Here is a 12,269-nt window from a genome sequence, read left to right as displayed (position 1 = left end):
CAAGGCTCTAATCGTTAAGGGGCCAGAGCCTTGCGGTTTGAAATAGGTTAAAGCAGCAAACCTGATGAGCGGATTTGCTGAAAGTTCTCATTCTTTCCTATGGGACCTTTCACTCATATGCACTGCATTTTGCTGTATAAAGACCCGCAGCACACAATTTTCCAGCCCGGAGATTACATTAAAATATTTTTGATGTCCATAGTGGACAATGCAGCAGAAGATGTAAGTATGGCATTAAAATGCAGTGTTCATACCTAGTGCGAACCAGATGCAAGTTTTATTGCATGCAATTAGTGATCAAAGAATAATCTAGCCACCTGCAAGCCTCCAGAGCAAAGTGAAGGTCAGTCTTTAACCCTTTCAGGCATTTGTAAACAAAGGTTTGTGTCAAAAAGTTTTTGTGGGTAACCTAATGGAATAGCGTTGACATTTGGGCTATAGCTTCCCTTTAAGCGATCGGATGTTTTCTAACCTTGGAGAACCTTAGTAGAACAGGCATCTGCTACATTTCACACCTTATGGTATTTAAACAGGCAGAAACATTTATTTTAGTTGGTTATTAAAAAGTATTTTGTTCTTTTTGCTCTTAAAATATTTGTTCAGTTTAAAGTAAAAAGAGGCGTCCAACGACATCTCAGCTGTACACAGTTTGTACAGTTTATAGCTTCTAGAATTTTATAGTCAAAAACTTTGATATATGCAATTTTGATCTTTTTGCTCATAAAGGAATTGCTCTGTAGTTAAATATAACAGTACAAATAACTACTGGGAATCTAGAGCCAGGAGCATACAGGCAGCATGTGCACTCATCACAGCTAGAAGGGGGAGTGGTCTGTGTTCCAGCATCCTGTCCAGTATGAAGTTTGAGACAGGTGGAGGTATGGGGTGGAGGTTCAGTCTAAGGCATTGTGTCCATTCAGAAAGGTGTCTGTTTTATGCAGCACTGGAAACCGCCAGTTTCTTCAGATGATCCATAAAAACTTGTAAACTGACATCATCTGTGAGAATAGGGGATCCAGACTCCTGTGAAAAGACAGATCACATGCATTATATAATGCAGTTCTTCAGTTTGAAAAACATCTGTATGTACATTTCCTATGTATTAAGGAGAGATTTCTAGAATTTGCCTCAAAATTCAGCATGACCTTCTGATGGGCCAAGCCCAAGCTCCTTGGCCTTAAACAGACCTTGTCTCTTTAAAGAGACACTGAAGTCTCCTAAAAATCATGTTTTTTTTTTTTTAAAATGTGTTGAACATGTCTGCCCTACCTAAACTGCTGCATCCCCGCCTCTGAAATCTAATTAAATCCCCCCTAACTCCCCCCTCCCTCTCCCCCGCAAAATACACGACTTTCTTGATCGTGGATTTTGCTGCTGTTGGAGGCAGAGCTATGAGCCGCAGCTCTGCCTCCATTCACGTCTATCAGCGGCGGATCTCCGCCTCTCCCCCGCCCCTCTCAGTAAAGGAAGACTGAGAGGGGCGGGGGGAGAGGTGGCGATCCAGGCTGACAGACGCGCCGAGAGGCAGAGCTGCGGCTCATAGCTCTGCCTCTCACGGAAGCGCTGCCCGGATTGCCCCCGGGGAGTTTGGGGGAATTTAGTTAGATTACAGTGGCGGGGATGCAGCGGTTTAGGTAGGACAGTAATGTTAAACACATTTTTAAAATAAAAACCGGATTTTTATGAGACTTCAGAGTCTCTAACCCGCTGGGCGTTCTGATTATTTTCAGCGCACGGCCGCGGGAGGGCTTTTTTCACCTAATTTGTTTTTTTTAACATGTAGCTAGCCTAGCGCTAGCTACATGATTCCTCCCTCCGTGCGGCGTCCGCCCAGCCCCTCCGGTCGCATATTCCCAACAGGAAATCCCGTTCTGAACGGGATTTCCTGTATGGGCTTCCCCGTCGCCATGGCGATGATTGCGATCCAGCTCGGCGGCAAGTGTAGGACCGCCCCTGGTAGCAGGTCACTACTTTTTGCCTTGACCGGCCCCTTCTTCTGGCTTGGACCGGCCCTGGGGGCAGGGCGATAAGTCTTCTTCTTGCTTGAAGGTTGAGGCACGTAGCCTATTATATATATAGATTGCACATATTCAGAAAAAAGGGATATATTCATACTGCACATTAGTTGTGTTAGTTAGTATGATAACTCTAGCATGAAGCAGTAATTTCATCACAAATGAAAGGCATTGTAAAACAGAACTGGATACTGACCTGTCCCCAGCCATACATGTTGTTATGGGTTTGTGAGGGATTCACTTTTGACAAAAGGAATCGAGCCTGGAGAACACATTGAAGTAAAGCAAGCGTTAACAACACTGTATTCATAGAGATCATAATCATCAACAATAAAAACACATTTTATCTTGATTTCCTCGTGGTTTTTTTGTGTATGCTTACATAAAACAGTTATTCCACAGTGTTATGGAGCCTGCTGCTATACAGATGGACTGTTTTCCGCTGAATGCCCATTACCACACACTGCTTTCCTGGTTATGCAATTAGGGGGAGAGCCTTCCATCATTATGATCCCCATATGACGGAATCAATAAGTGACTATGAGCAGGAGGGGGTAAGGAGGGGTACGATTGGCCAAGACAATTCAATTGCTCGGTGTTTGGTGGGTATTCCGGTCAGGATTTGTGGGTGGAGTCTATGGCATCAGAACTTCTGTGCCTATAGGCTTCAGTGATTTAAATCCGGGCCTGGTGTAATTTATTAATTAAAACACTGCCTAAATGCATTTACAGGAAATGGGAGCAGAAACCATGGCCAGTGAGTGCTAGATGATCCGAGGGGTGGTGTGTCTCATCCAGGCTCAAACAACCCGGCACAATCAAGCATACTTGTATGCTTGTCTCCAGACACCTATCTGTAAGTGCATGCAGTGTTTTATCTGTTTTTATGAATAAATCACAGGATTGGAGGCATGGTCCTTTCTCTTGTATTTTGTGGTCTCAACACCATCCGTATGCAGACCATCAGATTGTGGCAAAGTTGCTCCAATTAACTACATCAACTGATTAACCCTATCTGGAACACCAAAGGCCGGCCACTGTCTTTGAGCTGTACTGCTGCTGGGTACATGTGGCCTCACCAATAAGCATAATGACCACACCCACTTTTTGGCACAGCACATTCCCACCTGTTGCCTAGGGGTGCCACGGATCTTCCAGGATCCTTGCAACACCCCTGGTTCTCTACATACTGATCTTTACTACACAACAGTAGGGATGGTCAGTAAGATAGTAATAATTCACAGTTGATGCAAAACACATGCAAATTGTATGTAAATTTGGCTTAAAAATGGACCAAAGAAAAGCAGTAGCTGCAGCAGCATTTGTCAGTCTATTTCCATAAACTAAGAATTATTAGCATCTCACTGACTATGCCACACAGCAATAAAAGAATAATTTGTTCTCAAAGGAAAACTTGTCACTCAACCTAGCAGGTGGACATCCAGTAAAAATGAAGCATCCATTTTTAGTGCTTTACATTTTCTTATTTATTTCTTATTGTTTTGGTGGGCTCATGGCTGGCAGGGCGTAGATTTCAATCCGCCGTCTCTCATCACAGCTCACTGGCTCTGCCTGTATCTATGACGGCAGAGCCATGTGAGTCTGTCAGGAGCCGATTACATTGGCTCCTGGCCATGTCTATCAATGTAAGCCGCTCGCTTACAATGATAGACACGGTCAGGAGCCAATGAAAGCGGCTCCTGACCAGCTCACATGACTCTGCTGTCATAGAGACAGCAGAGTGGATGTTAGAAGGATCCCGGCGTGCAGTGGTGATGGCGGTTGTGGCGGGTATGCGTGACGATTCTTCGGAATTCTGTTGTTATCGTACCAGCGGTCTCTGGTCCTTAAAGGGAAGGTCCAAGCAAAATAAAAAAATGAGTTTCATTTACCTGTGACTTCTACCAGCCCCTATGCAGCCATCCTGTGCCCTCGTAGTCACTCACTGCTGCTCCAGTCCCCCGCGGAAAAATGTACGCAATACTGCCCACCGACCTCCGAGGTCAGCAAGCTGCCAGCGGGGGACTGGAGCAGCAGTGAGTGACTACGAGGGCACAGGATGGCTGCATGGGGCTGGTAGAAGTCCCAGGTAAGTGAAACTCATTTTTTAATTTTGCTTGGACCTTTCCTTTTTTTTTCCAAATAAGTTTTTATTGAAAGATTAAGTAAGAACAGATAGACAAAATAACATGTCATAGATATTAAGTGTATAACATCGGATATTAGTTATGTCATGTAGTTGAGCTTGTGGTACATTCGTCCAGGTTATGATAGTCCAGAATGATGTGGTACGAGGTACCTATGTACCAGGTTGTCTGCTTTGGTCTATTCCGAATATTTCTGGACAAGGAAATCAGGAAAGTGGTGACAATGGTGAGGTAGTCCACTTAATACAAAAGGAGTGAGGAATACATGTCATATATGTACCAGAGTAGCATAGAATTTGAAATACACCAGAACTTGGTTTTATTGAAAAACATTTTCGGAAGTGACATGGACTTAGTAAGACATATACAAACAAAAATAGGGGAAGAGAAGAGGAGTGAGAGAGAGGAGGGGAGGGGCAGGAGGTGTAGGAGGTATGTCTAACCCCCGGTCAAGCCTTTTTTGTGGTGTTTATAAAGTTCCATTTCCTAGGGTGATGGATGTTACGGGGGCCGGGTCTCTACGAAGAATTACCATAGCTTTCTCTGAGTCCCTAAAATCCATCCATACAGCCCATTTAGCTACGAAAGATTCAGCGTTGTCTGAGGTCGGTGTATAGAGGTCCTCCAAACGCATAGTTGCATTTATTTCTTTGAATAATTCCGCCATAGTAGGTACTGAACTTGATTTCCAGTGTCGAGCTATTAGTAATCTCGCTGAGATAAGTAGAATAGGAGTTATTGATTTTTTGATACTGGAAGTTCTACCAGGGAGTAGTGTCAAAAGGGCTGTTGAAGCCTTTAAGGGCAGAGATGAACAATACAATTGTTTGTGGACCTCAAACACCCCCACCCAGAATTCTTGTATTTTAGGGCACTCCCACCAAATATGAATATAGGTTCCCGTAGATTGCAAACACCTCCAACATTGGTCCGAACTGTCTTGACTATATTTAGACACCTGCGATGGTACACGATACCATCTGGCAAATATTTTGAAGTTTCTCTCTTGATGGTTTAGGGAGACTGAGGATTTGTGTGTTAACTCAAAGATTTTTTCCCAATCTTCTGCTGGGAGAACCTGTCCTAGGTCTCTATCCCAGGTGTCCGTTAACTTAAGAAGGTCTTTTTCGCTGTTGGTGCACACTAATAATGAATAGATTAGGGAGACCTTGTGATTTAGGGAAGAGGTTGTAGCGCACATTCGTTCGAATGGAGTTAGATTTCTATGAATGTTAGTTTTAGACATCAGAAATTTATAGAACCAAGTAAGCTGGGACCACATTAGCCAATTTACTGTAGGAGGATTTTGGGGATTGCCTATATTGACCTGTGGTAGAAGCCTATTAGAGGCGGTGATATGCCTCACCTGAGGCCAGAAATCCCTGTCCCATCCCAGGAAAGATGATTGCTGGATCCCGGTGGCCAGATTGGGGTTGTCGAAGAGAGAAGTAAGTGGGCTATAAAGGGTAGATAGTTTGAGACGTTCTCTGACATTACCCCATTTTCTTAGAACAATTTGGGTCCAGAATGCAATGTCAGCAGGCCCCGGTTTCTGATCTGATGGTATCCAAAGCAATGCTCTAGGGTCTAGTTTGGATGTGACTGACTCCAGAATGACCCATTGCTTGCTATTTCTATCTTGGAACCAATTAAGAACATGGGTTAGGAGAGAAGCATAGTAATATGTTTTAATGTCAGGTAGACCCATGCCACCCTCTGATTTGGGTCGTGTAAGGAGTTTGAATTTTGTCCTATGCATTTTGCGTTGCCAAATAAAGTTTAACATTAGTGATTGTAATTTTTTGAGGAAAGAGCAGGTTAACCCAACGGGGATGGCTTGTAGTGTATATAAAATTTTAGGGAGGGTATCCATTTTAATAATATTTATACGACTGGACCAGGTGAGCCTAAGATTGGTCCAGTTATCTAGTTCTTTTTGGATTTTGTTAAAGAGTGGTGGGTAGTTAAGTTGAAATACTGTACTTAGATAATTAGGAATTATAATTCCTAGGTATTTGATATGGCTGGACTGCCATCTAAAGTTGAAGGAGTTTTTTTAGGGTATTAATCGTGGCTGTAGGGAGATTGATATTAAGCGCTTCAGTTTTAGTAATATTTATTTTAAAATTGCTAACATCTCCAAATTTATTTAAATCTGATAGAATATGTGGGAATGCTATGTGTGGATTTGAGATATATAGTAATAGGTCATCTGCGAATAGTGAAAGTTTGAAGTGGTGGTCACCTATTTTTATCCCATGAATTGAGAGATTTTGTCTTAGTGCTATTGCTAGGTGTTCCATGCAGATTACATAGAGTAGTGGGGATAATGGGCATCCCTGTCTGGTGCCGTTGGTAATTTTGAAGGCGTCCGACAGGGTCCCATTAACTCGAATTCTGGCGCTAGGATTGTGGTAAAGTGACTTTATTTTACTCATGAAGCCCTCACCCAAGCCTAGTTGCCGGAGGGAGAGCTCCAAGAACAGCCAGTGGACCCTGTCGAACGCCTTCTCGGCATCCACAGACACGATACAAAGAGGTGAATTAGATTTCTTAGCGTAGTGTATCAGGGAGACTGTTTTCAGGGTATTGTCTCTGGCCTCTATTCCTGAGACAAAGCCCGCCTGATCAGTATGTATAATCGTGGGAAGTAGGGGTTTGAGTCTTTCAGCTAGCATTTTGGCGAAAAGTTTTAAATCAATATTGATCAGGGAAATGGGCCTATAATTTATACAATAAGTTGGGTCTTTTTCCGGTTTGGGGATGACGGTGATATGGGCCATAGTAGTTTGAGGTGTAAAAAAGTGGGAGTCATCAATTGAGTTGAACGCTTGTAGCAGTATTGGAGATAACAAGCTAGAGAATTGTTTAAAAAACGCACCGGAGAGACCATCAGGTCCGGGGCTTTTCCCTTTTTTGATGGATCCAATGCATGCCAACAGTTCAATTTCTGTGAATGTTTGATCTAAGTCTTGAATAGTCTCAGGAGGTAATGTGGGTAAGGGAGTGGCATTGATATAAGAGGCTATTTTTTCCTTTAACTTCGCTGGGTCCAAAATCGTGGAATTTACCTTTAATGTTATACAGGGAGGTGTAATATGTGTTGAACTCTTTAGCAATGTCTGATGTTTTGAATTTGGTCTGGTTCTGTGCATTTTTAATGGAGAAAATATTTGTAGAGGGCGAAATTGGATGTAGGGATTTGGCCAGTAAAGTGCCACATTTACCCCCTCTATGGAAGAACATACTACGGGATTTTTCTCTGGCTATCAAAGTGTTTTGGTCTATTAAAGATAAAAGGGTTTGTTTGGTATTAGATAGTTTAAGGTCTATATCAGGTGAGTATCTATCTTTCAGTTTACTCTCTAGGTCGTCCACCTCCAAGAGGAACTTGGAGATTTGTTCGTTACGCTCCCTTTTGAGTCTAGATCCATGGGAGATCAAGACCCCTCGTAGGACACATTTTAGAGCTTCCCATTTAATGGCAGCTGAGGTTTCGTCATGGGCATGATTAAGAGTGAAGTTTTCAATGTTTCTTTTTATATCTGCTACACATATGGGGTCACGAAGTAGGTTGTCGTTTAGTCTCCATTGGCTTTGAGTCCCCAGGGATTTATTCAGAATAAATGAGCAGAAGATTGGGGCGTGATCTGACCATAATCTATTGCCTATGGATGCTTGGACGTCCTTGTCAAGGAGCCTTTGTGAGGTGAGTATGTAGTCTATTCGACTGTGTGTCTGGTGAACAGGGGAGAAAAAGGTATAGTCTCTATTGTTTGGATGAAGGATTCTCCAAACGTCCACCAGGCACAGAGATCGAAGTTTAGATTTAATTTTTGTAAAGGTAGTTTTGGGAAGTGATATCCGTTGGGACGAGGAATCTAGTAGTGGATTGAGGCATAAGTTGAAGTCCCCCCCCAGAATTATATTACCTTCTGCAAATTGTGTTAATTTCGAGAGGTATGAGAGTAAGGTAGTGCCTTGATTTTGATTCGGGAGATATATGTTTGCTAGGGTGTATTTAGTGTCTAATATTTGTACTACCAAAAACGATATATCTTCCTTGTGCGTCTATTTGTGTCTTGAGGACGTTTAAATTCATGTTTTTGTGGAATCCGATAGAAACTCCCTTAGATTTGCCTGAAGGGTTTGGACAGTGGTACCATTTATTGTAATATCTGGATTTAAATAGGGGCACTTCTCCCTCTTTAAAATGAGTTTCTTGTAGGAATACGATGGAAGCTTTTTGTTTGTGGAGATGATACAGGATCTGGGATCTTTTATTGGGGATATTGAATCCTTTGACATTATAAGATGCTATAGAGCATTTATCCATTTTTTAGAATATGGTTGGGCGTGCATCGCATATCACTCCTACCACAGGGCATGATTGGTTTGTTTTTGCTGGGGGAGTCGACACACCTCCTACAGGGAAGGAGCACACAAGGACAAGGGGGTATAGGTGAGAAAGAAGGAACAAGTAAAAGAGAACACAGAACTAGTAACATAAACCTCAGGCCAAAGCAAAGCCTGAATAAAGAACCTGTAAGGTTTGTCTCACATCCCGGATGAGACCGTAAAAAAAAATCAGTATCATCAGGATGAAGGATTTGGTGGGAGATGGAAGCCAAACACCGGTTCCATTGGCTCCCATCAAACCAGGACTCATTTGTATAAACTATAACACATTATGTTAAATACAGCAAACATAACAAGAAACATTCACCCATGGTCATGAGGAGTATTAGGATTTTTAGAGCTGACTTAGCCTAAGGTCCCAGTAAAACTACTAGGAGTATCTGGGGTGGTATTGATTAGCCAGTATTTGATGGATCTACTGTTAATCGATGGGAGGGGGGTGGGGGAGGGAGAGGAGAGGGGAGAAAAAGGGGGGGGAGGGGGAAAGCCAAGGAACTCCAGAACTTTAGGAGTTGAAGGTCGGGATTATTATCTAAGGTAAAATATGGGCAGGTTGTGGGGCACTAGTGAGAGGGCCTCCCGGGATTCCCCCTTTGTAACATTACAATGTTGTTGCCCTTCAGCGTTATTGCCGAGTAAGGCTTCCGGAAATACATCTCTCCCCACCCCTAGACCCACTTAGATGATCATTATGTTATAACGTAATTGTAAGTATAGTACAAGAGGCAAAAACATTTTAACTGAATAAGGCAATATGCTATATCAGAGTTGTAGGTGCATAACGAGAAACATAAACATTTGACTAAAACAAGGGTTAAGTTAGTCTTAACAAAGTGTAGCCAATACTTAGGGCGGTGTTAAACTCAAACTTAATAGGGTATGCTCCCAGTCTTCAACTGGGCAGTTGCATCACCATCCAGATGGGAATAGGCTAGGATAGTGTTTTCCCCTGGCGAAGAGTGGTTACAGATTCATATGGGTGTGTCTGGTATAATGGAGTTATCTATCAATGTTATTTCTATTGGGTCTGTACCGGTTTGGTACTCTCTTCCATTTCTCTCTTTGTGGTAGAGCAAGAGTGTCAGTCTGAATTGGCCATTCATCCAGGGTGATATCAGGCAGATTGAAGGTTTCTCTGACTTTTAGTAGATCTTTAGGTGAGTTAAAGGTCACCGACTTGCCATCTTTACTGATGTAAATTGCAAAGGGATAACCCCAGCGGTATATAATGTCGTGATCCCTTAAAGCTTCCAGTAACGGCTTAGATGCTCTGCGCAGCTGGAGAGTGAGAGTTGAAAGATCGGGCAGTAAGTGAATCCTAGCACCATCAAAGTCAATGTTCCCTTTTTTACGTGCAGCAGCCATTATGGCGTCCTTTTCCTTGTAGAAGTGCACTCTACAAATGATATCACGCGGTTTAGCCGGGTCAGATCTTGGAGGGCCTGCTGCTCTGTGAGCCCGGTCAATTTCAATTTTGTTATCTGCCGGGGCATCTAGGAAAATATTAAATATTGCTTCAGTAGTGGCCATAATATCTGGGGCCTTGGTTGTTTCAGGGACGCCTCGAATGCGTATATTGTTTCGTCTGTGACGATTCTCCAGATCGTCAATCTTCATGTACAGGGCTGTGATGTGCTCAGAGTGAGCATTAACCGTAGTGGTTTGTGCTTTCAGGGATTCAGCAAGCTCTTCCTGGCCTTTCTCAACTCCCTCCAAACGGTTTGTGACATGTGCAAAGTCTTGTCTGAACTCGGCCATATCTTGTTTATATGTTTCCATTATTCTAGTGAAACAGTTCTCTAGATCTTGTTTGGTAGGGAGGGATCTAATATAATCATGTAACTCAACCTCTACGTAGGAATCTGCACCCTCGGAGAGTGATGGAGAAGCTGGGCCTATAGGCCGCTTGGGAGAGGGCAGGGTATTTGTATAAGTCTCTTCATGTGCAGCTACATCATGGCGGGAGTTGTAAGCTGTCTGGTTAGGAGACAGAGGCCTACCTTGCGGTGCTCTGGCAGTTTCGGAATTCCGTGGAGAGGACCGTTCTGTCTGTGTGAGCTGGGCTGGGCTCGTCTGCTGAGGGGGTCTCGCAGCTATTGCCCTTGGAGAAACCGAAGAAGTGTTGCTGCTCGGCGAGGTAGGAGCGCCGCCATGCTGTCTGGCCTGCGATGCTGCCTGCGATGTTTCCGGCCCCTCTTCTGGTAGCTGTGTTCTTTGTTTTTTGTCCGGGGGGCTGTGAGGCTGATCTGGTGAACGAGTCTCTTTCGTCGCTGTAGTTGTAGGTGAGCGCGCGGCTGAGCTGCCCGCTCTCGGAGATTGGGAGCCACGGCCTGTTTTGTCACGCGGAGTCTCTGCCATGCTGCTAGTCTCCCTGTCCTGCAGTCTTCTTTCGAGCGGCCTCAGGAAGCGTTTGATTTGGGAGTTGGATGGAGTATTGTGCTGGGCTTTGGTTCCCTTCTTTTTGCCTCCACCCATGGGCTATTTCGGCAGGTTAATAGGTGCTGTATCTGTGTTTTTTGAGTCCGGGCTGTGGGAGCGCTCAGCAATGGTGCGTCTTCACACGGCCATTAGCAAGCCACGCCCCTGGACCTTTCCTTTAAAGAGGAGCTGTTAGGTATAAGGTCTCAGAGAAAATAAACACATATATCAGTAGCTAAAGATTGGCTGTACTTACATTACATATGCATTTCACTGTCCACGTTTGTACTTCACAGAATTTGTATATAGTATATGCAGAGATTGATGCTCCTGACAGCTCATGGCAGGTTCCATGTTTGTCTGTCTCCTATGAAGCCAAATGTGTCGTCATGTCCTCTGCCTGCTTCCTGATCACAGAAAACCTCGTACTGAATAACACTAGTGTGCAGTGAATATTAATTAGCCATGTGGCTAGGAACAATAGCGGACTCCTGCAGTGTACTCTGCCCGGAGATTTTTCAGTGCTGTGCGCTGGACTGAGTTACAAGCTGCTGAAACTTGATCCTGTAACTTCTCCTTAGCAGCCGAGGGGAGGGCCCCAGAATGCTTTGCAGTATGGTATGCGGCTTGCGTCCTCTTAAAAAGCTTGGGTCTAACAGCTTTGCTGATAAGCACACATCAAATGAAAGAGAGATTTTTATCTTCACTATTGCCTTTTTGGCTTCCGTCTAAACTGTTTAACACAGGAGAATAGAGGTTTAAATTCGCTTCTGCAGCCTGACAGTTACTCTTTAAGGGGGCAGAGACCGCTAGTACTTACGTGGTTAAAGTAAACCTAAGGCACTCACTTTAACTTACCTAGGGCTTCCTCTGGCCCCTTGTAGTCCTTCTGGTCCCTCACTGTCATTCAGTCTGATTCATTCAGCAGTTGCCCACTGTGGCTTTGATTGTGATCCTGCCCACGGGAGCGTTCTGCGCTTGGGCGGCTCAGAAAAAATGCAACTGCACATACGCTGAATGCTCCCATCTGCGGGAGCATGATAGAGGAAGCATACTGCCGTGGCCGCGTATGCACAATAGCCAGCGACTGGCTGAGTCATTCAGCTTTCAGAGGGATATAGCTGCTGAACAGATCAGACCCGAACGACAACCAGGGACCTGAAGACATTTTCCCAGAAGGATTTTAGCTTACTCAAGTACATTTTGGCAAACTGTAGTCTTGCTTTTGTATGTCTCTGTGTCAGCAGTGGGGATTTCCTGGGTCTCCTGC

General features: G+C 44.0%; 1 protein-coding gene across 1 annotated transcript in view; it reads right to left on the bottom strand.

Moving 5' to 3' along the window:
* Window positions 1–516: 516 nt before the first annotated feature.
* SEC23A (SEC23 homolog A, COPII coat complex component) overlaps window positions 517–12,269 on the bottom strand; it is a 223,734-nt gene continuing 211,981 nt past the window's right edge. Inside the window, exons 19-20 of the mRNA XM_068253444.1 lie at window positions 2,212–2,277; window positions 517–1,023 (exon numbers count right to left, since the gene is read on the bottom strand). Of these exons, the coding sequence (XP_068109545.1) occupies window positions 934–1,023; window positions 2,212–2,277 (156 nt within the window). The 3' untranslated portion in view covers window positions 517–933. The remainder of the gene's footprint in view (window positions 1,024–2,211; window positions 2,278–12,269) is intronic.

This window comes from Hyperolius riggenbachi, chromosome 9, assembly GCF_040937935.1.
Source record: "Hyperolius riggenbachi isolate aHypRig1 chromosome 9, aHypRig1.pri, whole genome shotgun sequence".
NCBI lineage: Eukaryota > Metazoa > Chordata > Amphibia > Anura > Hyperoliidae > Hyperolius > Hyperolius riggenbachi.
The sequence above is the reverse complement of the archived record's forward strand: the minus strand, read 5'-3'. Positions and strand labels throughout refer to the sequence as shown.